The sequence below is a fragment of the Falco rusticolus genome, chromosome 14 (assembly GCF_015220075.1).
Source record: "Falco rusticolus isolate bFalRus1 chromosome 14, bFalRus1.pri, whole genome shotgun sequence".
Taxonomy (NCBI): domain Eukaryota; kingdom Metazoa; phylum Chordata; class Aves; order Falconiformes; family Falconidae; genus Falco; species Falco rusticolus.
Window position 1 is genome coordinate 2,132,464 of NC_051200.1, and position 27,022 is coordinate 2,159,485.

Consider the following 27,022-nt stretch of genomic DNA (forward strand, 5'->3'; position numbering starts at 1 on the left):
GGCAAAACTGCCACTGCCACTGGGGTAAGAGTTGCCCTGTGATGCTTTAACAAATGTGTCTCCTAAAAAACCTTCTGCTTCTAATTGCATTCCTTTGTTCTTTTTTCCTTAAGTCTTGTGAAGAAAACAATCTGAAGACAATGCATCTGTGACCCCTGATACCAGCTTGCAAGCCAGGGCGATGGAAGTTATAGAGGGTCGCCAGCATACTGGTCCCGTGATAGCTCCCAATGGGTATGCAAACAAGATGTTCCAAGCAAACATGGAGGAAGGGAGTGGTGATGGGTTGGAGGTCTGTGGTGCTGAGCACTGCACCTCCAGCAATGCAAACCCGAATGAACAGGGGGAAGCACCCAGGTATAAGAAGACGACCAAGGGCAACCGGATCTGGAATTTTGTTAGACGAAGGAAAGGACTGTCTGCAAATAAAGGAAGACCCCAGTCCATGATTCTACTGGGAGTCACCTCTGAGGTCTCAGAGCTAAAAAAACCATCCTTCATGGACAGGGTAAGGCCATTAAAAAAGGGAAGAACCTCCAAGATGCCTAAGAATGTGGATTTGAGAGCATCTGGAGGCCAGGTTGCTTGTGACCCTGAAGAGGACCATCACGTGTGTGGGCAAAGAGCTGTCTACAGGGTTAAGAAACTGGGTGACAGTCGGAGGCCCTCCCGCCACTCATATGCGGGGTACATTGATGATTTGGATTCTTCTTTTGAAGACATAGATCTGAATATCAGCATTCCTGAAATTGATGCCAATGAAGGTAAATGTCTCAGGGATATTAGTGTCAGATTACACAGTGAAGATAATGATAGTAACTGCCACAGAATACCAGCTAGAAGGAGCGAGTCTTTGAATTTTGAAAACTTTAAGAACCCTGCAATTACAGAAGGGGACAATCAAAAGAGGTGTACTGTGCTCCCACAGGAGAGCAGAAGAGGAAGAAGCTCTGATGTCTGGAGCTATCTGAAAGGAATTTCATTAACTAGCAAAGATAATTCAAAGCTTCCAGATCAAAGGGCTGAAACCAATTTCCAGAACTTAGAAAATACAACTGATCATTCTGCTTCTTATTTTGACTTTGATACGAGATGTGAGGAGAATCTCAGCCAGCGGAAAAAATCAAACAGTGCAACCAAAGCCACTCACTTTGGGGGTGTTGTGAGATTCTTGACCAGTGTGGCTGAGGCAGCTCGGAGGCTGCGAGGCTCCTCAAGGGCATTTTCACCTGATGAGAAAAGGCCTCAGCGGAGTTTCCGAAGCTGGAGACAGGATGTTACCTCCCACAAAGAGGGCTTGGTTATCGAGAATGAGAGTACAAGGCCCTTCTGCACGGTGGGTGCATGTCTGCAGTCCCCAGATTCAGGCACATGGGATAATCTGAGCTTTGAGAGTTTGGTGGGGAAGGAGCCCATGCAGCATTGCAAAACCACAGAAGTGACACAAGACATTGGTTCCTCTGCCCTGGGCAGCGAGAATGATAGACTTAATGAAACATCACATTCTCCCTTTGGGCCAGAACCCTCCATTTCCCACCTACCAGAGCTTGCAGATGACTCTTTCACTGAGGTAAATACTAGAGACACCTCTGAGGATCTGATCAATGACTTTCCACAGGCGACTCTGACTAAACAGATTCAGGACTCAGGCAGTACTCCAGAGAAGACACAGGTCGTAGGTGGAGACCTGCCACGTACTCAAGGTCTTCCCGTGAATAATCTGGATACTGTGGACCTGGGCCATTCTTCAGCTGTGGATGGTGACTTCTCTTCAGTGACCGAGGCTCTGATCCACCTTCCACAGACATCGCTTACTAAACTTGATACCGAGGATGTGGCTTATGCTCCAGTGGTTGCTAAAGATGTGGATCCATCTCTGGCAGTGGCTCAGGAGCTTTCAAAGACAGAACTGGATATGCAGGACTTGAGAAATCCCGAGCTGCCTTTGCAAGACTTGTCTAGAGGTGAGCTGGGAATTCAGGACTCAGGCAGTACTCTGGAGAAGACACAGGTTGTGGGCAAGGACCTGCCATGTTCTCAAGATCTTCCTGTGGATAATTTGGATAGTGTGGACTTGGGCCATTCTCCAGCTGCCAATGGCAACTCTTCTGCAGTGACTGAGGCTCTGATCCACCTTCCACAGGCATTGCTGACTAAACTTGATACTGAGGACGTGGCTTATGCTCCAGTGGTTGCTAAAGACATGGATCTGTTTCCAGCAGTGGCTCAGGAGCTTTCAAAGACAGAACTGGATATGCAGGACTTGAGAAATCCTGAGCTGCCTTTGCAAGACTTGTCTAGAGGTGAGCTGGGGATTCAGGACTCAGGCAGTACTCTGGAGAAGACACAGGTTGTGGGCAAGGACCTGCCATGTTCTCAAGATCTTCCTGTGGATAATTTGGATAGTGTGGACTTGGGCCATTCTCCAGCTGCCAATGATGACTCTTCTGCAGTGACTGAGGCTCTGATCCACCTTCCACAGACAACCTTGACTGAAGAGATGCAAGACACTGGCAGTACTCTGGAGAAGACAGAGGTCATGGACAGGAACCTGCCATGTTCTCAAGGTATTCCTGTGAATAATCTAAGTGCTGTCGACCTGGACTGTTCTCCAGTTGCTGATGTTGACTTTTCTGTAGTGACTTTTTTAAAATGTTCAACAGTTAAAGGACAGGTTTTAGAGCGGACTGATTGCCGCATTAAAAAGCGTGGAACTACTTCATTTGTAGAACAAAACTCTGTAGAGATAATGGACAGAGTGGAACAGTTTAACTGTAATGACAAGTGCCGTCCGTTCCAAGTGCACGTCTCTAGAATCGTCTCCTCTGGACGGCTCAAAAATGGAAAGGTATGAGTAACTTTTGCTATAATGTTTTCAATAAGATGATGCTGTTATACATCTTAGGAAGACTGTTTGCACTTGAAAGCAATTTTATATATCTTTTATTGTGATTTTCAGTTAAGTAGACCACCATGAATGATGGCAATAGTCACAGCTTGTGTATCTGTCCCAGAGGAGTCAGTTAACTGGCATATCCCTGAGCTATTAGTGTAAACCTCCAGAGTTGCTCCTCCTAAGACTCTCTGGCCATTTGTATCAGTGCCTCTAGAAGAGGGCTGTAGCATAAATTTGTGTATTTCTAGGCACTACCTTTAATTTTTTCCCTTTCTGCATTCAGTTCATTTGAAGTAGAAACTCGTAAGAAGAGTGCTTCTGACAAATTCAGAGTTTTGAAGTGTGCAGTGGACAAATGGCATTCAGCAATTGCACTATAGCCCTTGTGTTTTCTTACCTAAAAAAATAGTAGGGGTGGTGGTCATTGATTTTTATTAGGAATGCTGGTTACAACACACTATCTAGAATACCAGTCAGAGTCCTGGCACAAAGCGCAAGAACAGGAGAAAAAAAAAAAAAAGAAAAAAAGAAGGCCTGTGTCTTGTAGAGCTCATCAGATCATTTCTCTGGCAGCAATACATGAGCTCTCTCCCTTCCCCAAACCTGTCAGAAGTTGCGGGGCCTCAACAGCTTGGTGCTGAGCCTGTAGCAGAAAGCCTTGCTAAAGGGCTGCTGCATACATAATATGAGAGAAATGCCTTCTTGATGCGACTACATGCCAAGTGGGGGTCTGGTCAGAGCTGCCTTGCATCTGTCTCTAGACAAAATGACATAGCCTTTTGGGATGTTAGGTACCCAGCCCTAAGTGAAAGGTGGGCAGTGGTGGTGGCTCTGATTATGACATTCCTGTCTGTTACAAGCAAGACTTTCAAAGCCCTTATAATTGTCAGAACATTTAAGTGGACATTGCATTTTGGACTAGGTTCAGGGTATTACAAATCTGTCTTGTCTTGTCCAGCTTAATGCTAGGAAACCTCAGAAGTCCCATGGATAAGGAAGTTATACATGTGGGATGAGAAAAGGCCTCCTCATTAACTCTCAGCCCATCACTGTAGCACCTGCATGTGTATCTCTGTGTGGAGCAGAAATCTGTGAGCGGCAGCAGTCTTACCAGCTGTGCCAGGCTCATGTCACTCTGTGCCAGCTGTGGAATCAGTATAGGTTTGTGGACAAATGATGGTAGGACGCAGGGGGAAGCCCAGCTGTTTTCTTTTGGGTTCCTGCTGATCAGCTGAGGCTGAAATGATGACTTTTTTTTTTTTTTTTTTTTAAGGTGCCAGGTAGGGAAATTGGTCGATTTGTGAAGAGACGTTCTCCTTTCCTTTTGGGCTTAGAGAGACCAGAGGTGTTACAGAGGTGATGACATTGTTCACTGTTGGAAAGGGGGTCACTAACTTCTGAGCCAAGAGGGGAAGTGTTTGAAAATTGGCAGCAGATTAGAAATGCTGGGGGAAAAAAATCTGAACAACTGACTTGCAGCTAAAATGAGCAGTACCATTGTTAGTTATTCCTGGATTTGTTTTTCTGCTCAATTTTGTGTAATACAAAAAAATAAAGACAGCTCACTGTAATTCCAGGCACTTACGAAGTAGAGTGAATAGTGGTTAGTCATTTCTTGTGGTCTCTAGAAGAAATGTTTCCAGGAGGAGCTTGAATGAGAGCGCTGTACTTTGATATTCCTTCACAAGGACCAAGCTGAAAGTGTTCTGGGCAGGACCAAGATAACAGAGGCGTGGAAGGATTGAGTGGAGCAGAGCAAAATATTGGCACTCTTTTCCCAGAGCAGCCACATCTCTACTAGCTGAGGGCAATGTCTGCATGCCCAATCGCAGAGCTCTTAGGGCAAAATCTGAGCGCTTTCCCAGGTCAGCGCTGTGAACAGGAGATGCGGTAAGTCCCTGCTCAGCTGTTGCAGCTTACAAACATTACCAAGAAACTTAAATATGGTGCTTGAGATAACTGGACAGGAAACCTCCCCCGAGTTCCCATCGAGTGTGGCGATAGCAGTATGACCTCCTGACTGCCGTGGCTTCCGGCTTCACGGAAGGCCTGCTGCCTCACTAGGCAGAAAGCAGCAGTGGGATTGAAGGGAAAGCATACAGCATGCCCTGGTTTGTAAACACCCTCTGCATCCCAGAAGCTTGGACTAGAGGTTTAGAAATGGACAGCGCTATGGCAGCAGCTTCAAACCTAGAGCGGTCAAGAGTGAGGCTAAAGGAGGGATACTCCTGGATAGGAATGGACCTAGAGAGTCTCCCAGCAGCTCCAGTAACAAATGTCCTGAGATACCCAAGGGATTTGCTTGCCTATCTCTCATCAGGGAGCGGCACTCGGAAACGTTTTACCAAAAATAAACATGCAAGAGGAGTAACTTCAGCTTGAGCGTGACAGTAGCAGTGGACTCCAGCCTCTTATTGTTTTAGGGCTAAATCCATCTCTTTGCTGGCACCTGTTCCCCAGGACAGTTGTTGGCCCTCCTGCCTCCACTCCAGGCTGTTCCGCATTAGCTGAAGGATTTGTATTTCAAGTGAAATGCTCAAACACAAGTAGGGAGAGGTGTTGCCAGGACAGGGTGCCTTGCCTTGGTCAGCTGCTGTAAGCAAGTGTTCTGCCAGTTTTAAAGTGTGCTAGCACTAGCAGGAATAGCTCAAGCAAATATTTTCCAAACAACTATATGTTGTCACACAAAAAGCACAAAAGCGATGGTTCTCACTAAGGCTCCCTGCCTGAAACTCTTAGGAGATGGTATCAGAGACTGAGGCTGGTGTAGCACAAGGGATGCTGGAGCAGGTTTTAGGGGACCTGCACATTGGTCCTAGCAGTACAGCAAATCTGTTTAGCCGTGCTCTCCTGCAATTAATGCTCCTGTTTCTTGCTTTCCTAGTCTTGCCTTTTAAAATTTTAATATCTTCGAGCAGGGGCTGAGCGATGTTATAAGCAAGTAACAGCTCAACAGGATTTGATCTTAATGCTATAAAGGAAATAGCATTGCAGCAGCGTTTAATAAGAGCAGCTGTAGAAAGGTAGAAGGCCACTTGCTTCTCAAACTGTCCCCCGGCCTACTTGCTTTCAGACCCCATCTCAATTTCTCGTTTGTTCTGGGAACTTCAGAAACCGTGGAGATAAAAACATTTTGAGCAATTGAAACAACAGGAAAGGTCAAAATAGACTGTTAATGGGAAATGAATTACTGATCTCACCGTTCACACTGCTGCAATGCTGAAATGAAAGTGTCTTCCTTATTTTGAGAGATAGATATGAGAAATGAACTGAAAGATGATATGGAGGTTTTACTAGGTTTTGGACGGTTGCAAACTATAGAAGCTTCCATTTTTCATGTCCCCACTGAAGTGAATTATCTTCATCCCACCTCTGAAAACACCACAGCCTCCCAACAGGGAGAATGTTGCTGCAGGGAGTCAGGCATAGCCCCAGAAGTTGTATTTGACCACTTCCAGAAGTTTGAGATAATGCTTAGTTGGAAGGAAGCTTTGATACCACATAGACTACTTTGTGGTTCTGGCTTTTCCATTGGGGTTTCAAAATACCGACCTATTTCAAAATAGCCCTTGGACAGGGTTTGTAGGGGATTTGATGCCTCCTTTGGGAATTACGTGAGGAAAGGTTGCAAAGTACGCATCTGACTTCATATCTGAGGCATCAGCTTAGAGTTTTTGGAACCAGAAACTTGATTTGGGCTTGTTGCTGGCAGGGAGATCCTCTCTGCTCGTTTCAGGGGCATGCACAGGGACTGAGTGAGCACTGTGGAGCGTTTTGGTTTGTGTCACTCTTGCAGTGCAGGAGCAGAGGCTTTTCACTGCAGTCTTTCTATGCCCTCTGCTGGCTGATTTGTGAAATAAGACTTTATTTTTACGGAACACAAAACCCTACCTTTTTCCTTAAGATTTTGAATTCTGTCTCCAAAGGGTTTGCAGACTGCAGCTTGCTTCTGGCTGTTGTGGCTGCACATAGACACCAGTTGGTTTTGTGATGCCGTTTTCTGGGGAACTCTGACTGCCAGAAGTGTGAAAATGAGATTGCTACAGACTTGTCAAGCTGGGCAAAAGGTGTCTGTCCCACGAGATGAGGTGCCAGGCCGACACATGGTCCCACATTTCCCAAGCAGTTTGCTTTCAGAGCCCTGTAAGGGCTGTCTGATCAAATTCACTTATGCTGTAAAGCATCACAGCAGATGGTTGCAGATGTTTCCTTTGAGCAGCCATTGACTTTGTTCTGCTGGGTCCCGTACTTAGGAGCCAACCTGTTCAGGTGCCATAAAGGTGCTCCCTGTTGTGGAGCGTGAGCAGCCCATACTGATGGAGCAGGATCAGTGCTTTCATGGCGTTACTAGGTTTTGTGATTTCTGTGCAATAGCTGCACACTGTGTTGCTCTGTGTGGGAAACTGAGAGGATCTCCCTGTGTGGTGGGTCTAACTGGAAGCACAGGATTACTGATTTGCCTGAGTGTGCTCATGCCAGAGGATGTGTTTGCAGATTTGCTCTGTGATAACTGGGGCACATCTCAGATCCTCCCACAAGTTTGGAGTTTTACTTCAGTGCAGCAGCTGCAAGTGCTTTTTCACAAGAGGAAGATACAGCAACTTTTTCTGTGTTTGATGAGAAATTGCAAGTGATGTGCAACAAGTTCTGATAGTGACCTTTGGCTTGAGATTGTTTTATTGTCTCTCTGCTACAGAACATTCTGGGAGCAGCTGCAGAAATGGGACTGCTGAGTTGGATTTGTCTTTACCCTCCCCACTCTGTTGAATGACACTAAGCAGGAAATAGGTAATTCTGAGAGCTGATCTTCAGACTCTCTTCATCTCCTGGTTATTGGCAGTAAACTGGGTTGTATCTCAGCTACTGCTGGTAGTTGTGCTTATAAAAGACTTCATAGTCCTTCCAAATTAAGAAATAGTACTTTACTTTCCAAATCCTGCTGTTGCCAGGAGCCCTGTACTCCTGTCTGTAGTGAGGTATGATTTAGTTGTAGAATGAAGATTCGTTGTATTTATGGCTTTTAGTGTGGTTATGTCTGACAATCATCTTATTTTTAGAGGAGACAAAACCTCTAAAGCCTATCTCCAAGCTGGGTTTTTTTTTGTATTTTTAATAACCACGAGGTGCTAGCAAAATCTTGAATTAAAGCCCGTATTTAGTGCTGTCTATAGTGGGGTAGGGTTTTTTTTGGGAAACATATTTTTAGCATTGTCAGGGAAAGGCAGGTTTAGTTTGCAAAGCTGATAGGCTTTACATGTATATATAACCAGCCACTGAACACATAGTTAATTCAGATTTCCACGTGTTTTTCTTAAAATACTTTTTGGGTCTTGCCTTCATCTAGTTTCTAGCCTCAAATTTACAACAGGCCCCCTCCTGCCATCTTTGGTGCCGTCAGAGTGGTGATATGAATGGGGACCACTGGGCATTGCTGGCCTATATGCTAAAGGGTCTGTGTGTCCACAGCTTCTCTAGGTGGAAGGTTTTCTTTGGCTTTTACCTCCTCCCAGCTGTTAGCCAGTCCAGAGAAGCATACTGGGTCACTGGACACAGTGCTAGTGCTGGGAGTAGGGAGTGAGGATCAAGCCTTAATTCATCCACAGACTCTCGCTGTGCCTTTGGGGTAATTATACCCTGTCTGCTTTGTTCTTCATCTGTAAGAGAACAGCACATCAGTGAAAACTGGGGCTGCTGGAGTCTTGGGGACAGATACACTAAACCATATGAGGCACCCCATTATTAGCAGTGCCATGGAAGTATGACAGATCTGTCTCTTAATTAAGGCTAGAAGCCTTCCAGTGAGGAGCACCTCCTGTTTTCTTCTCCTGACCTTTGTAAACTGATTTTTCTGCTGATTTTTTGACTCTACATTATACACAAGACTTCCAGGGTTTCACATGTCACAGAGCAGAAGATGTAAAGTAGGAGTTTGAATTGTGATTTTTCTAAAAAAGAAAATTCCATTTGGCAAAGTATTGCTGTACTAGCTGTCTCTTTCAGGATATTTTCTTCCTGAAATAGAATAATAAAAGTTGGAGTCACCCAAAACGGAGGAAAACTCCAGTGTTTTTCTCAAGTTAGCTATAAATGCTAATTCATTCTTTGGATTAATGTTACCAAATGTTAAGATGTAACTGGGGTGTTTGACCACTGTCTTGTTAGCAGTTGTTATCGGTCAGCTTCCAGAGGAACTGCTGTGATAACTTCTGCTTTCTCCTCTGTGAATCTTTCAGGAAAAATAATTGTTTTAGTTTTGCTAAAAACATATCTGGGCATTTGCAGAGAATAAGGTCCCAGTTTTCTTTGAAGTGCTGTGGTTTGCCCAGTCCTTGCATTTGGACCATCTGAAACCTGGTAAGGGCTGTAACTTGTGTTCTCCCTGGACATGAGGCACACTATAATAATTGAAAAAAACAACCCCAAAATTGTGGTAGTAGGTGCTACAAACATTAGAGAGCATATGCAAGCAGCTAGGTACATATCCCCAGTCATACCAGAAACCACCAGGAAAAGATGTAGGGTTGGTGGGAAGCATTGTGAAAGAAAAACAGCTGTGCTTATAAAGAGACTTGATTTTACAGGTATTGGGTTGCAGGAGGGTGAGTGCATTTGTATTAGACATTTGTTAGCAGCTAAGTGGTACAAGGCTCTGCTTTTGAAGGAGGACAGTCCATGGGTCTGATATGTTCTTTTGTGGTTATGTATTCGACCAAAGCGCTTCAAGTCCATCTATACATGAAGAGTCCTTCCTTTCTCCAGAAGGTTCTCTGTACCCTCCCAGTGATTCCAGCAGCACAGCAATAATAGCAATGCTGTTACGTTTATCCACCGCCTGTCCTTTTCATAGACCATCTGTAAGCTTCTGTTTATGGAATTGGAAAAGACCTTATATGACCTCTGGAAGTACCTGGAAGGGAGTGTTTTGTTAAGATTTTTGGGAATGAGGAAGATGACATCCTGTTACTAATTTAATTCACTTTTACATAGATCTTTTTATCAGAAAGACTGTTGAGTTTTGCAGGAATTGTTTTTTATGTGTATCCCAGATTTATTCTAAGAACTTGTAGTTTTTATTTTTATAATAACATGGGCAGATCCTATTGTTTATTTTTTTTATTTGTATTTGATATAGGCATTTTATATCTGCATGGGCAGATCCTATTATTTACGCTGCTGGATGAGCACACACATAAACAGACTGTTCTCCTAAACCTCACCATTGCAAACTTGTTGCTTTACTCCATGACTATGTCCTTCAAGTGCTAGTCTTTCTGAAAAAACGTCTTGTTCCATTTTCCACTTCTTATGTGTCTCTTGAGCATGGCTGTACATGGAGACCAGTGGTGACTGATAGCTGGAAAAAAAATCCAGAATTTCATTTTGCTGTTTCCTGTAGGCCACCAAAGGATGCATCTGGTAGTTCAGTTCAGGAGTGTCTGTTGAAGCAGACTCCCAACTGCTTGCCTCTCAGTGATTGAGTGCATTAATTGCTCTTAGTGACCCTAGGCAGTTTCACCTGGGACCTCCACACCATGCCCATGGGCCTGGCCGCTCATTTAAGCTCTACCTTAAGCACTCAATCCTTTCTTGAGACACATGAGAGGAGTTCTGGTCTCCTGCTCAGCCATAGCTGTGCCTTTGCCTGGCCGTGGCCCTGCTGGGCTAGACACCAACCTGGGGCCTGATTTCTTTGCTTGACCTTGAAGCTGCCTCATCACCATAGGTCTGCTTGATGATCACGGGGCTGTGTCTGCCCTTGATGTGTAAACTGACTCACCTGCTTTACTTTGGATCTGCTTCATCACCACAAATGTGCCTAATGATCTGAAATCTAGCTGACCCTGGCCACCATCTCCAGACCTGGCCTGGACCTTTGCTTAGGCACTGTGGCATGGGGCGGGCAGGTGAGGCCCCATCCTGCCAACCAAGTTATCTCTGATAGTTGGATTGCTGTCTTTTAGAAAGCAGCCAGCCCTCACTGCACCTTGTGAAGCCAACCCAAAATGTTTTAGCTAGTACTGGGTCCTCAGCACCATCTAATTCACTCCCTGTCTGTGCTCCTTCTGGGACTTGGTGGTGTGAGAGTAGCCAAATGCTGTGCAGAAAGCAGACATCTCCATTACATGTTACTTTCAGAAGTGCCTTAGCAGCGAAGTGCTACTGGAAGTTGTTGGACTTACACACCATGAGCTGTGCTCAAGCTATGAGTCCCATACAGTCAGAGTTGGGGCACTCCAACACCAGAGCCAGCAAGTCTTAACCATTCAGTTAAAAAAAAATGAAGCTGCTGCAGATTGCAGCGAGAAGCTCTAAAGTGTGTTGCACTGTCCTGAAAGTTGTATGTATTATTATATGTTCTGTGATTGCTTTGTCTGAGGTTTGACACATATTGGTAAAATTATTCTCCGACTCTTTTCTTGCCAGCCGATGTCTCATCCTTCTCAACCGTCCCCACAAGCGCCACCCTTCAAAGTCCTTGTGGAGAGATGTCGCTCCGAACCCCTCTCCCAGAGCACCCCAATGGGGCTGGACCAGGTGGGAGGGCGCATGCAGCACTTGCTCAGAAGACGTGGTGAGTAGCTTTGTGTTTTTGTCCCAGGTTTGTTTTCTGGTCTTTGCCTGTAAAGAAAGCCAAGGGCAATATGATTTGAAAAGTCAGAAATGAGGCTTGCATCCATGTTTCTTACAACCCGGGAGCCAGGTGAGGGAGCTCTGATAGCCTCATGCTAGGGAGTTTCTTGCTAGCTAATAAACTCTTTTTTTGCATGCGGTGTATTTATGAAATAAGGCTATTTTTTTCTTTTTAATGTCTCCGAACATAGTCCCTATAGTTACGAGAAGATGAACAGATAGGCACATAAGGTGTAAAAGCTGTTCAGCAACTTCTGTGTGAGTTTTCATTTGGTAGTTTCCTCTTGGCTTTCTGTCCTCTTAGCAGCCTTTGTTGTTAGTACTTACATTTGGAGGTGGCAAGTGGTGATGGATACTGAGAGCACAACTCAAGTCTGATGTTTGTTTGGAAACACAGTAAGAAGTGAAGATTTTTTTTTTTTCTCCTGTGCTTGGTTAATCTTGCTGATCAAGAAGAGCATCTCGTAAGCCAAAGGCTATGATGAGCTATCCTCTGCATTTGTCCTGCTCAAAATGACGCTAGGGAGAACACTACAGAATGTATTTGCTGGAAGGATCTTGTGTTGGCAGGTAAACACGCTGGTGGTTGAATAGATGACATCATTCTTTGAACCTCTAATTAAAAAGATTGATAATTAGGGTAAGGAAATTGTTTCCTGAAGGGATGCTGCTGACACCAGGAATCCTGTGATTTAGCAATGGGCAAGTATGGGAATGCTGCCAGACTGTGCTGGCATTGCTCGGGAGCATGCTAGGGATCCAAGTGGTTAATGGGTGGTGGCAGCACATCAGGGTTAAGAACTAGGAAGGAAAAGGCAAAGTGGCTGCCTCTTTAATTGATGGTTCTTCTGTTGGGGTGCACACGTTTCTAGCACGTGGGGAATAACACATGCATCTCTCAATGTGAGCATTACTGTGTTTGCACGTCGCTCCTGAGTGCTACTATGTCGGCACATTGCCTCTGGAGCCTGGTAGCAGCCTCCTGCTATAATCGGCACTTGCACTACAGCTTGATTTTCTGCGAGTCTAGAAAGTGAAACGCGTGTTGCTAAAAATAACAGCAGGCTGCCTGCGTCAGCATCGTGTTTAGGAAATAGGTCTCAGTGCAATCTCTCTCCCAGCAACGCTGGAAGAAAATCAGGATTGCTGCCCACCCAGCCATGCTAGGGCTGCAGCAGGGTCCCCACCTATTTGATGTGGGGACAGGGAGCATGTTGTGTGTGTGTGTGTGTGTGTGTTTTACCCTGGTAAGTAAAGGTGACTTGAACCCTAGGAGCTGGGCTGTGGATCTCCACTCTCCCAAAGCCTGGGACCATTTACCCTTTGTTATCTGGTTTTAAACCCCTCAGGACTGACACAGTCTAAAACCTCTGCCTGGGTTAAAGGTGTATTGGGAAAAAGAAAATTAGTGTTGTGCATCTTTCAGGGAAGAATTCCAGAATTTCACTGTTTTCTGTCAATGTGTTTCTTCATGAGCAGGGTGACGAGCCTCCAGGGGATGGGAACACCCGTGGGTGTGTGTATGCATACCCAGGCACACGTATGTGCGCAGCCTGGACCACATGCACCTGCTGACAGGAGCCTGTGCTGGCAGCTGCTGTGGGTGCACATGAGTGGTACTCAGCTCCGTTTCCTTCCTCCCAGTGGCTGTCACTCCAGGATAGGGGACATGAAGAATCTAACAGAAGAAGGGATTAAAATCTAACCTTGCCACATGTGGGAGGAAAAACCCCAGTCTCACACAGAACGGCAGCTTCACCCCAGGAAAGGAGGGATAGGATGGGGAGCTGAAAATTTGGGTTGATTAGAAAAAAGTAGAGCTTAATTTTGAAATGTGAATTGCCAGCTCTCTTCCACCATTTGCCTCTTCTTTACAAGCTGTTTTGTGCTTGGGTATGTACCATCTGTAGGGCCAGGCTGAGGTTTGGTGTAAATGGGATTGCTTGCTTAAAGCTGGATCAGAATTGTATCTGTGAGGGATTGGCCTGAAATGCTTGGGGTGAGAAGTAGCCCAGTTTCTTTGAAAAACAGCTTTTATGGACTTTTCCATTTTTGTTTTCTGCATAAATTTGAGGAGCTGTTTCTTTTTCAAGGCATTGCATCATATGGACCACAGCAACTGTAAAGCTGGGATTTCTGCAGGTCCAAACTGCAGGGGTGCTGTTAGCAGTTATGACCCAAGGAGCTATTGCACTTTTAATACTGGTGCATGCAGATGAGGTGCTTGTGCTGCCTGGTGCTCCTGGGAGAGTATTCTGGCTCCACACCCAGCTTGTCTGACCCCACCTGCTTACACCACCTCTGAATTTGGCTCTGGGCTCTTAGTTTGTGCCTGCGTTTTTGTAGTACCCAAGCTGCACTATTTTTCTTGTATCCCAAGAGCACTGAATAAAGCACCTAAATATACTCTCTGCTCTCTTTTTCTAAAGAAGAGGTTGAATGAGTCTCTTGCAAACAATTTTGTTTCTTTCATTTAAAAGAACAGCCTCCGCCCCCAGCCTGAGCTAAAGCACAGCATTTATCTTTTGTCATTCCTTTTTTTTTTTCTTTTTTTTTTTCCTGTGGATTTTATCCTGGCAGCTGAGAACGAACAGGCTTCAAAGACTCTGAAGGTGCGCGGGAACTGCAGGAACGGTGGACGTCGATGGAACCTCTTCAAGCCTGGAGCTGAGAAGCTGCAAATCAGTAGGGTAAGGTGTTTGAAATATGCCTCTGCCTGCTGCAGGGGTAAGTATTTACCTGCTGCATGTTTAGCCTTGGTAACTAATAATATGCTTTATTAACAATATGCTTTACTAACAGCTTTCTGAGTCTGTGGTTCCTTCAGCCACAGACAGGGATTTTTATTAGAGTCATTTTGTAGCAATAAAAGAATAGGTGCATTATCCTTTCCCCCTGGACTAGTTTCCCTTCAATGTATATTGGAGGCTTTGTGGTCTAACGGAGGCATTGGGCCTCCCATTTCTTTGGCTGAATGTTCCTTGCAGGTGGAGGGAACTGTGATGTCTCAGATCACCTATATAGGTTTACTCTGTGGTTTTGGTGATTTTAATTTTTTTTTTGTTTCCTCTTTAATCATGTGACCTTTGGGTTTGGTACTGCTGCCAGCACCATCTCAGTGACAAATTCATATCACTGATTCTTTCCTGAAGTGTTTTGCAAATACAGGCACAATTCGCTTTGTTCCTTTTTTGTGAATGGTTCCTCTAGTAGAGGAAGTAAAAGCTGTTGTGGGCCTGAGGATGTCCATGTCTATTTCTGGGAAAAATTCAGAAAAAATGGCAAAAATTGTACCATTTGTCTGATATGTTTCCTTGCTTGGTTGGGCGGTTGTTTTTCATCTGTGCTGTGTTGTGTGTTTGAAGTATGGAGAACTTGGTTATTCCATAGTCTTGTTTCAGATTTGTGTTATTTATGAGTCTGGTTTCACTGGTACCCAACACATAAGGCTCTGGATTGTCCAAAACCCAATAGATTTGCTAGCTGGCATCTAATGTGATGCAGGAAGAGTCTTCTAGTGAAGAAGGCAGAAGAGGTTTAGCCCTTCTTGTTCCTCTAGGGCAGGCAAACAAAGGATGATCTGGGAGCCAGGAATTTCCCTGCTAGAATAAAGAGGGGGAACTGACCTTCTGCAGTTGTGTCTCAGTGGCTTTTCCCCTCCCTGTTACTGCCCTTCCTTACCAGTCCTTTATTGTATTATTTTTCCCTTTGATACCTGATGAACTGCCTTCCTGAAATATGATTTCCAGGGAGAGGAGGGCCTGGCCTCTGTGTCTCTTTTTCCATCATAGAAGCAGTAAGGTGGCATTAAGTGAGACTGACTTTTCCAGCCTGTTTGTGTTGGGTATTGGCTTCCAGGGAACACGTGCAGGGATGGACCACTGGTATTTCAGTCACTTGTGACTTTCTGGAATGCCATCTTGCATCACTTCTCTTTCCTGATTTTTTGTGGGCTGAGATACAAGCCAGAGGATATATAGACAAGGATTTCAGCCCTTCCTTTTCTCTACCTTCCCTTTTGGGTCCTACTTTACTTCCCAGATGTAGACTGCTACCTTTGTCTCAGGAAGGCTGTTTCAGTTAAGGCATGCTGAACATTTAAGCTCCTGGAAGATAAAATTATCCAAATCCAATAGAGTTGTTTGTCCTCAGGGCCAGAATAAAGGCAGGCAACTGCAGAGCTGCTGTTGCAGTAATGAAGTATCCTCTCATACAGTCTGCAAGCCCTACCTCAGAGTATCATCATGTGTGTTATTCATATAAACCATTTCTATGTTCAGGATCTGGTGCTGGCCAGTGCATCGATATGTTTGGTCTACCTTGATTAATCAAGCAATTTCTTAATCTTTTAAGAGGAGCCATATGTTTTGCAGCCTCCATAGCTGTCCTTCAGGCCCTGCTTGGAAACCAAGGTGCTATTCCATTTTGACACAATATTGCTACTGAATATATGAGAAAAAAAATGGTCTGTGTTCTGAGTCATCTCAATAAAACGAGACCTGTTTCTGATTACAAATAGAGCCTGACATTAAAGCACCCTTACAAAGGCAGCAGAAAAATGAAACTTCAGCAAACCAAAAATACTGCTGAAGTTTGGCAAGGGTTAGTTAAGAAACTTTGCTTCTGCAATGGTGATACCTAGGAAGGAAGTGGAACTGGAAAGGGAAGCAAGCTTCTCATGAGCACAGAGACCTGTGTGTGATGTTCAGCTCTGACACACTTGTGCCAAAGGCCCGTACATCACTGGGACAGAGAATTGGTTTTGGGTGCTGATCAAGATGCCCTTGGAGACTTGTTCAGTGCTGCCATTAGGCAGGTTGTTGCTCAGCCTGAATTACAACAAACAGGCAGGTGTGAAGCCTGTGCTGGGGTTTATAAGTGCTGCAAGAGTAGAATATATACATGTGGCTTACAATAGCAGTGCTGGAAAATCCATCTGTTGCCTTTGCCCCAAGCCGAGTGAAGATCTACAGGTCTGTAAAGCCAGAAAGATATTTCTTCTTTGGAAAGATTTATAAATTTGAGGTAAGATTTGTGGGCTTGGGTATCTCTTGTCAGGTGTGTTCATTGACAGATGACAACCAGTCGGGTGGCAGAGCTAGCACAGTGATTTATACTTCCAAACCAGAGGCCAGGCTTCTGCAGAAACTAAGCCTGATCTTGAATGGGAATGTGTGAGGTGGAAAGAGAGCAAGAGGAGACCAATGAAGTGTCAGGCTTGTCTTAGCAGCATTGGTACCATCTTGGCCTTTGGAGAGATGTGGGTTGTTGTGCAAAAAGAGTATTGGTATCACTCTGTCGTGCAAAAATGCAGCTGCCTTGTGAACCCTTGGAGGCTGCTTGTTCTTTGCTCTGTGCAATGTGGAGATTTTGGCAAGAAAGCTTTCCCCTGTTCCTCTCCCCTCCCCTTCCTCTTTTTTTTTCTTCTTTTTTTTTTATTTGGCTAGAGTTGTATATGTGATTTAGAAACGGCATCTCTTAACTACATGTTAGCCCAGAAGTCTGGGCTGAGAGGTTGAACCTAAGCCCAAGGAGGAAGTCCCCTTGTCAAGACCACTGTTTGTCACTGTTGTTTGTCACATCTGGTAACGGCGTACATCATTTTGCAGCTGGCTGCATCTTGATCCATCTGCTCAGAAAGCAGGGATGGCACTTGCAGAAGTAAGTGGTGGCTGCAGGAAAGGATAGAAGGGCAAGATTCTAATCCTGTTCTCCATCTCACCTTCATCCTAGGAGTGCACATGAGCATGCACAAACCTGTGTGTTTTCTTACTGCTCATGGCTCTCTTCTTCTATCAGTCACTCCCAAGCTGTCCTAACAAGTGAGTGTCTGCAAGTCTGGGCACAAGCTTTAGGAACTTTCTATGGAGTAGGTAAGGTTTATTGTTCCCGCTTTGTAGGTGAGGTGAGAATAAGAAAACTGAAGCACTAGAGGGTGGTACATGTAGAGCCATGCAATTTTTTTTTTATTTTTTTATTTCTCTCCTAATTTCAAGGAGCAGGAGAAAAGTAAGTTGGGTCAAACTGAGGCAACTTTTAAAAGCTTTCAGTATTTATTTTTTTTTTTCCAGAAGTACACTTCTCAGCCTGGAAAAAACTCTGAATTGAAACAGTTTGTGTGCAAAGCATTTTATTTTAGCACTTGGGTCACTTAGAGCCTTTGGGTTTATGGGACCAGTTTGGCACGATTGATACCAACTTGTGTAGGACCTCAGGGTGCCCAAAAATGTGGCTTTGCTGCAGCAGACTCCTGAAACACCAAAGAGTAACTTGAAAGGCTGCCCTAGCTCTGACAGGGCCCTTGGCATCTGTCACGCTTCTGTGATTTACCCTCAGGCAGGTTCTGCCAGGTGAGACATGGCTGATCCCTGGGGACAATGGACAAGGGGAGAAAGGAGTTACTTTCTCTAGCCCCAGAGCAATTCTGGGAGATGCTTTATGGTCTGGATGCCAGAAGCAGAGGATTACAGTCCCATCCTGGATTGACTTTGTTCTGACCCAAATCACCCACCTCTGCTGCTGTTTATGAAGGCACTTGTTGCTTCTAGTTTGCTGTCCAGTCCAAGTCGTCTCAGCTCTTTCCATAGGCGAGTGCTGTGGGGACATGCTCCAGAAGGAGGTGCAGCCCATCCTAAAAGCAGAACCATCCTCTCAGTGTGTGGAGGCATGTGTGGGTTGATTCTATCTTATCTGTGACTAGAGATTTAATTTTTTTAGCTTAGCAAAGATGATTGTAAACAATCCTGTGCTCTTGCTACTTTTTCCCTTTCATGCCCTGTGTGCTCTTAAATGTATATGATGGAGGATGTATAAAACTTAAATGTATATGATGGAGGAGGCCACCATCTAATTAATAAGAATGGAAGCTTTGCATGAGAGCCAGCTTCTTTGACATCCTCTGTACTACTAATAGGTAGTCCAGCTGTGTAACAGTGTTGAATATTCACAACCCCCCACTAACCCAGTCTGTCCTTTCTCCTCTCTAAGTCATGAGCTGTTTTCAGAGGCTGGTGGGGCGTTGCCATTGCAGTGATGGTGGATGTATGAGTTTACAGCTCCCCAAAGCTAATTCCCCACTGGTGTGTTTATAAGTAACAGGAAATTCAAACAATGTGCAGCGTCCAGGAGAACAAGAGTGAAGGGAACGGAGTGAAGGAGAGGTTGATTTGGGTTCTCTTGCTCACGCTGTTCTGCAATGAATAGGGAACACTGCTTGATATTCAGTACCAGCTCTCCTGCTTTCTATTTTTATCTTCTAGTGTAATGCTGAGTGAGCATTTTGTTTAGTAGGGTTATTTTTTTTTCTATGTGAAATGTGTCCTGCACCATATTTCTCTTGCCTTGCTACTTAGGGGAGGAAGGGGGTGTGGCAGGATCATGGACTGCTGCATTCTGGTACGTGAGCTGTATTTAATCGTTGTCATTTTTCAGTCCTTCTGTCCATGTGAATAGGCTGATAGAAAAGCATGGTCCCATGGCTTTCCTAGTGCTAATTAGTTTAAATATCAGTGTGGTGGTTACAAGAGGTTTATATGCACATATGAGGGCTGCCAGGAAAACACATGCTCTTTGAATCTCCCTAATTCAGTACTTCTGCTGGCAGGCTATGCCTGATCTGTATATTTTTTGGGGGAGGTTGTTTTATATCTTGATAAACTTACTATGCTGCTCTACTTAACAGTGCTCTGAAATCTTGTTGTAGTTTTTTCCATTGCTTTCCTCCATGAAGCCACTCTTAGGCATTTATAAGTTTTTTTTACAAGTTCTGAAAAACTCTGTCTGTGCAGTATTGTTATATAAAAAAAAAATATCAGCTTGCTCATTCAAGGAGGAAACAGCAATTCAGTCCAGGCTGACAGATCCTGATGCCCCTGTCTCAGAGCCTCATCACTCTCTAATGCTTATATGGTCCCCATCTGTCTGCGTGAAGTGTGCTCAGCAAGGCTGTCTGAATTAGTGGGGTTTGCAGCAGTGGGCAGCCTTTTAAGCACCTGAGGTCTGATGTGTCTAATCCGATTTAGTTTATGAACTGGTCAGAGCACAGAGAGCATTGAATGAATGTGTATAGTCTCCGGTGAACTCTAGGTCATCCCTAAACCCATTTGCATCCATTTCGCATGAATGGACCGTGCTTTGAACTTGTTCCCCAGTGACTGCAGTGAGTATTAGTGCAAAATGCACTTTAGGATTCCTAGTACCAGAAGTGAGCAGTACTTACAAACTTACCATGCTCTGGTTATTTTGTCTTGCTTAGAAATAACATTTAAAGAGTGCTGTGGTTTTGTAAGAGCAGTGCTGGGGGGCATAAGCCTTGTTGGTGTTACACCAACAGTGCCATAGCATGGGTGTTTCTCCACCATCCACCACACCTGGGGACAGACAGGGCTTCAGTGAGTGTGAATCCATCCAGGAAGAAACTTGAAATAATGAAATGGTGAACTTCTGAATTCTGGGTAGCATGAGAGAGATTTGAAGTTCCAGGCTTAGAAAAGGTTCTCAGCTGTTTAGAGGTTACATGTAAGCCTGTATTAAGAAGAATCTCAGCTTCCAGTTCATGATGGTCTTTGGTGCAATTGGACCTTGGGGTGTTTTCTGTGCAACTGCAGGTGGTAGGTACTGCATCCCACATAGTATTAGATGCATGTATAATGGTGACTGTACATAATCACCTCTTCTAAAGTTCAAATTAAGCTCTCTATCCTCATCTTAAATATCAGCTTGGAATAGTGCCTTTTCCCTATTGCTCAGTAGTTCTACCTTGGTTGCTCTGCTTCAACTCATTGCTCAGCTCGGTCACTGTTTCACTCTGGGATATGGTTCATACAAAAGAAGCTTTAATGTAAACTCAATTTGTGTTGCATTGCTAAAACCTTAATGACATTTTGCTTGGCAGCAGTATATAGTCTGTGTGGTTTGCCCTTCCCCAGTGCACTATGTTCTCAATAAACTGAAGTCCGTGGTAGGTGTAGCATGAAAAATCTCTGAGTAAATATTGGAACAAATGCTTTTGTAGTGCTTCCTAAGCTCTGGCTGCATTTGTGATTCAAGGCCACTGCAGTGTCACCTGTATTTAGCTGAAAGGGAGCTAAATTTGGGAGGGAGAGGCAAAAGCACAGGTCATACGTAGCTTTAAAAACTCTTGTGTAGCTGCTAAGATGTGATTCTGAGATGCATCTTCCACACAGAAGTGCTGCTGAAGCCACTGGTCACTGGCTAGGTGAATACATCCAGAAACTCATCAAGGAATGAAGGGGAAGGAGTTACCATGTATGTGGCTCCCTGTACTCTCAGAGATGAGGTCCAGAGCGCTTCACTGCATCATCAGACTGACATGGCCAAGGGCAATTCCCCTTTGGCTCCAGTGATGGAGAGCTGCAGTGTGGTGGTGGGAGGGCTGTTCTTAGGTTCCTGTGGTGTTGTGAGCTGCGTGCAATACCATGCTGTGTCCAAAGCCCTTGATTTGTTTCCATTGACAGCCTGGAAGGAAGATTTGGGACCATCCCTTCTGTTCCTTTCCTCAGCCTATCTAATCTGATGATACTCGTGTCATGTGGAGGGGATGTGTTGATAAAAAACAAATACAGTGCACATAGCCACACTGCTGTGATGCTTTGACTGGCATGTGGAAGTGTGGCACTTGCAGGGAAGGTGCAGTTACTTTGGCTGGATTTTGCTCTGTGCTTTGAAATCAAGAAGCTGAAGTAGGGTTTGGGTATCAAACTGCCACTACCTAGTACCACAGATAGGAATAAATATTCTAATCTTGTCCCTGGTTTTGTCCTATGGAATTACAGTGGTTTTCATACCTGAATTAAACTTGGGCCATTAACCCACCATAGTGCTTGTACTTGGAGAATGATGAGTATAAAATTAACAGAATGAGGAGCTGCAAAGGGAAGCTAGGTATTATATTAGTGAAATCATGCAGCCTGCAATGAGCTCTTTGATGAATCAGGGAAAACTTCATCTCTTAATGGACCACACAGAATATAAAGAATAATTCCCCTAATAAATCTCTTTCAGTCTCTAATATCTAGGGAAATATATTATCCTGTTGTCCAAAAACCTTGAAAGATCAGTCTTACCTGAACAAGAATAGACATTTTGTGTTAGCTTTGTCTGGTGTGATAGGATCAGCAGCTGCAGCCCTGTGCAACTGGAAAAAGGGTGGAATAATGGCTGGTTGCAGTACTGCTGTTACCAGTATTAAATACCATTTGCCATCACAGTACCAAGACAAACTCTGCATCAGCAGGATGCATTGCAGTGTCCTTTGAAGAGCAGGAGAGGCTGCAGAGCCTGAACCACCATAAGACAGTATCAGAGAAACCACCCCCTTGTCTGGGACACAGCACCAGACCTGTGGCCATTGGCGATCACCTTCAGGGGAGTCTCTGGCCGCTGGCCTTGAACCACTCTTGCCCTCAGCTGTGGATTTAACTTATACTGGAGAGCTGCTTGGGCTCTGGTCACTTCTCAAGTCAAGATGTATTTTCCTGTAAATCTACATGCTAATCAAGTGTTGTCTTCTGCAGTTCTGCTTGTCTGCTGTTGCTTTGCGTGGTGGTGTCAAATGTAGGGTTTCTCCTCAGTGATGCTATATATGATTTGGTAAGAAAAAGTGAAGCAAAATAATTACTGCAAGCCAGAAAAGGCCAGCTGTAAACCGCAGCTGGAGTGGGATGCCCAAGAAGCAGATGCCTGCAAGAGAGATGAGTCAGTACTGAATGATTCCCCTGTACACTCCTCCTCATACAAGAACTTACATATCTAAAAGAGAAATAACTCCACCACTGCCCTTGGTATGATGGGTGCTCCTTAACTCTTGGTTTCTTGACATGCTTCCAAATTTTTAGGTGAGTTTAGCCTTGCTTGGAGAAACAAGCAGGTCCCAATGCAGCCACACAGTGACCTGGGACTGTCTTTTGAAGAGACTTTCTATGCTGTAGGGGTACTTGGTGTCTCTGAGATATTTAGATGTGGAAGTGGATACACCAAATCAGTGTCAGCATAATGCTGGGGAAGGGACTGAGCTGAATAGTGAACAGCATGTTGCCAGGCAGTGACAGGGCTGCCTGGTTGCAGTTGTCTTTTGGGCACTTAAATGGGCTACAGTCAGGTGATATTCTCTAGAAAGCAGGGAAAACAAAGAGAAAAATGTAAATTAAAGCTTTTCAAGGGTTCACTGTAGCAGTGATGTGCTTTGGTGTCTTGGCAGTGATGTCCCTGGAATTGCACAGGGCAGTGCTGACAGAAGCTGTCTTGTGGGATTGCCGTTGTCTTGTGTTGACTCCCAGATGGTCAGCTGTGTGGGCCACTGCTGGCTTGATCACCTCTGGGAGATGTCCACTGTCTTTGCACTATGACAGACCTGGGCTGTGTTCTGCAGTGAGGCTTTCAGCTCCAGAGCAGCTCCATGAAATGGTTAAGCTAATGCAGTCTTTTGCAAATGGGTATGTTATTTTGTCTCCATCAAGCCTGCTGAACAGTGTACTGTCAGGTGTTCTCCCTGTAATTGCACTTTGTGGTGCTTGCTGTGTAATTCCTCTGCTGAAGTATAACACAGCACAATTGGCCAGCCAACGCTGTGAGCGGAGCTCCCAGGATGTGTTGTTTCAGTGCAGCGTTAGAGAGATGTTTCTAGACTCCCCTCCCATCTCTGGCAGCTCAGTGATTTGTGCAGGTGAGAAATTTCTTCCTAGAGATGAGGAGGGAGAGCTATTCCCCACCACAGTCTCTGTCCCTTCTCTTTACCGCAGTCAGCGTTTGTAAGGGATTGAGCTGCTCAGGGTCTTGTGTTCATTTATCTGTGTGTAATCTAAGCCAAAGAGTATGTAGAGTGAAATGCCTCAAGCCCTTTTAAAGTTTAAGGGATGGGTAAGGGTGGTGGATGAGGGAGGAAGATAGTGAATGGAGATGTCTCAAGTATAAACTGAGCAATAATCCTGCCCAGATGTGAAGTTCTTGCTCAGGCAACACCATCCTGAGAAACAAAGCTTTGGCTGGAAGTGAAGTAAGAACCTGAAGCCCTTGTACTCTCAAAATAAGGATGTGCTAAAACAGAAATGGTCAATTCTCCTGGCTCAGTCAGCTGTGCAGATGAGGAAAATGTTCAGTCCCACCTCTACAGCATTTTGCAGTGACAGAGTTGTTACAGAAGTGGATTCTGTCTGTCTTTTGCCAGTGGTTGGGGACTGGACAAGAAGAACCAGTGGTTAGATCTTTTTGTACACATGATTTATTTCCCCATATTCTTTATTAGGACCATCTTTTTCTCTTCTAAGATAACTCACTTTTATTTTTAACACTGGACAAATATCAAATATTTCTCAAGAGAGATCTGTGATTACAGCTCAGTTTTGACAGTTGAGAGTAGTCCAACTGACATACTCGCTTCATCTGAAATGCTGCTATTTTGAGCTCTGCTTTTGTTTTTAACCATCAGTGATAAGTTTGCATTTCCTATGGATGATATTTTGGGTTGACGTGAGTTGTTACAAATCAGGTCTACAGTGGCTCTGGCTGTAGTGTTGAAAACTCCACAGTGTAAAATGGTTATCTTCTGTATGAGTTTTGCTTTCTTTTCTGTTTCGATACTCTTTCACCCAAAACAGAGAAGAATTATATCCATATCTCAGCTGGATATCACTAAACAATTTGGTTTATGTCTTGCTGAAGCATTTTGTAAGTGCTTTTGCAGAAAGACTTTTTTTCCTCCTTTTTTCTTTTCTTTTTGCCCTTAAGATAAAGGCAAACTGAACTTTACAGGCACATCTTCAGGAATCGGACATTTTCCAGCTATTATTTTGCAAACTATTAGAGCGGCAGATCATGAGGTGGGAACCCAGTTATGCAAACAAAGCCACGTCACTCTCAGCCAGAAATAGCTTCAGTACATGTGCATTAAGGTGGAAACACAGGCCTTTGGTGTACATACAGCAAACATTGTTGGGAGGGAGGTGAGAGGGGAAGCTGCAGCTTTTTGTTTAGAGTCTCTCAGGAGGTATTTAGAGAAAGTGTCTTTTCCAGAGATGAGCAGAGTATTGCTGCTTATAATTTCAGTGGGATAGGAGTTACTGCCTTTCTTATACAAGAAGGGGACTAGGGTTTTGAGAGGTGGCACTCCATTCCCAGGGGTGGTGTTAATTTTTAACATAGAGGTCCCACACAGAGCATGAAGAAATACTGGAGAACAGTTAAAAAATAATTTCTTTCCTTTTCTTCTTCTACTCAGTCCATCTCTAGCACAGTGAAGGCCTCTTTGTTTCTGCAGTCTCCTGTGATTCTTGGATAGCCCATCAGTTCCTTACTGTGGGAGATGGTTTCATAGGTTGTTGCAGAGACGTTTCCTTTGCTACCTTAGCTTAAGTCTTCATCTGTTTTCATTTCAGCCTCATCCAGTACTGCAGTGCCCTAAATAATTTTGAGATCATCCTACTAACTATTTGCTGCGTACTTAGAGACATGCTACCTGTTAATTTTACTGGGTATTTGCAGCAGGGATATGGTCTGGCTTCCTTTAATATGCTGCACGTTACTCTCTACCAGACTTAAAATAAACTTTTTTCTTTCTTCTATAGTATTGCTACACTGAGCTCCCTTTGCAGTGATGTGTTTAATTGCAGTTTGTAATCTAGGAGATTGTGTAGTGTTTCTGGCCCAAGATACAGTTTTAGGTAAATAAAGGAGATAAAGTAGGAACTTAGGTATGGAAAATGCAGCTTATAGGTGTACAGATGTAGTTTCCATTGGATTAAAGCCTCCTTTTTATGAGGACTTGCAATTTCTTATCTCATAATACTTTTCTGGGATGAGTCGAAAGGGGCCTATAAAGTTGAACAAAGGCTTCACATCTTCTGTAATGGGCAAAGTGTTTCCCAGGCACTGTTCATTACCTATTCCTCATAGATGTTTTTTGTCTTAATTAGAAATTGTGTTCAGATTATCTCTATATTCATCCAGAGTTGCGAGTGCCTATCGGAATATCTTACTTAATGTGTTCAAATAAGAGTTCTCTATTCCTGCTCCTCTTTCCACAGGTATATATAAACTTTTTCTCCTGTAAAAATTTCCAACCACAGATTTTTATTGTTTAGTTACCCCCTTCAAGTTTTGTTGTAGGTATGTGTCTGTTTCAACCATTAGGATGCTTTGCTTCTTCCAAACTTGAATGTTTTCCAAACAAGATTCCTATGCATGTTGCTGTTTAGGTTGTGCCAGTTGAGTATTGCTGTATTCTGAAATAGCTGACCTCAGCTGAACATCAGCATGCACAGCTACACAGAAAGGGGAGATTAGTGCCGATTTATTGGCCTGTCAATTAAATAAGAGCACTAGGATTCTCACTGCATGGCTGAGAGGTTAAGTATTGTGGTGGCAGCAAAAGATCAGCTTTCTTAAATGTAACTCTCGTTTCTATACATTTATGTTTAATTAAAATATTCCTACATCCTGCACTCTTCAACATTAATTCTGAGATTTATTTTGAACCATTGCCAGGGGAATACATTGTTATGGCATCCTCTTTCCACATCTATTAGCAGGAAGAGGATAATTGAGGAAATCTCACACAGATTTAATTGGGGACTGAGGGCAGGAGCAGGGAGGGGGAGAAACACAACACAGAAGTAGGTCAGAAGTTTAGTGGTGGGTAACTCTTGCTTGTCGCTGAGCAGTTGAGCTGAGCGGCGCTGTTGTAGGCAGCTGTGGGTCTGCTGCGATTTTGGGGTTAACCAGGTAATTGATGGTGGTGCGAAAGGAGTTGCCTCCCATATAGCTTACATAATTTGTCCCATATAGGCTGGTGCCGGTCCAGTCATCACTGGCACCGAGCATGGTGCAGCCGCCTCTGCAGGAGTCACAAGGGCAGGCAGTGATCCCTCGTGGCTTTGTACAGAATGGGTAAGGAAATGGGGGTGGCTGAGAGCAGTTCAGCCTGATTTGGGGGCAGGCTTTGTGCAATTTTAAGCTCTAGTCAGGAAGGCAGGCGTTGCGTGCACTCTATTCTGCAGTAGCCTGTGACACGCTGGGAAGCAGCATCCTTGCAAGGATGAGCCCTGGGCCATGCAGGGAATGTGTAATCCCTTTGCACCCTTGTCAGCCCCTCCAGTTGCCCTGTTAGAGCCATGGCTTTTGTGCTGGCAGCAACACTTCTGCAGCCTCGGAGTCAGGGTCAGGATCATCTTCCAATTATTATTTCATTATTTGCTTTTTTGCCTGATGTGGCTGCAACATGTGGCAATGTTCTGCAAATCTACATTAGGTGTTCCTTTTGCTGATGACGCTTTTGCTGTCTGGTTAGATCCATGTGCTAAACTCTGGATGCACAGTACAGATGCTGAAGCAGTCCGCTTTCAAAAACCTCATGAAGCTGCAGTCTTTTTGTCAGGGCTCTAAAAATGTGCTGATTTTCCTTGAGACACTGCTCTGTTTTCTTGACCCATGGTCTAGTGGCTCCTCCATCCAGCTTTTAGACTCCAGAGTCCCACTTGCAAT

General features: G+C 44.4%; 1 protein-coding gene across 2 annotated transcripts in view; it reads left to right on the forward strand.

The window, feature by feature from the left end:
- ARHGEF9 (Cdc42 guanine nucleotide exchange factor 9) overlaps positions 1–27,022 on the forward strand; it is a 221,301-nt gene that overhangs the window by 27,540 nt on the left and 166,739 nt on the right. For both annotated transcript variants that reach the window (XM_037407890.1, XM_037407892.1), the window contains exons 2-4: positions 114–2,848; positions 11,321–11,468; positions 14,108–14,217. In XM_037407890.1, coding sequence (XP_037263787.1) covers positions 182–2,848; positions 11,321–11,468; positions 14,108–14,217 — 2,925 coding nt within the window. In that variant the 5' untranslated portion in view covers positions 114–181. The remainder of the gene's footprint in view (positions 1–113; positions 2,849–11,320; positions 11,469–14,107; positions 14,218–27,022) is intronic.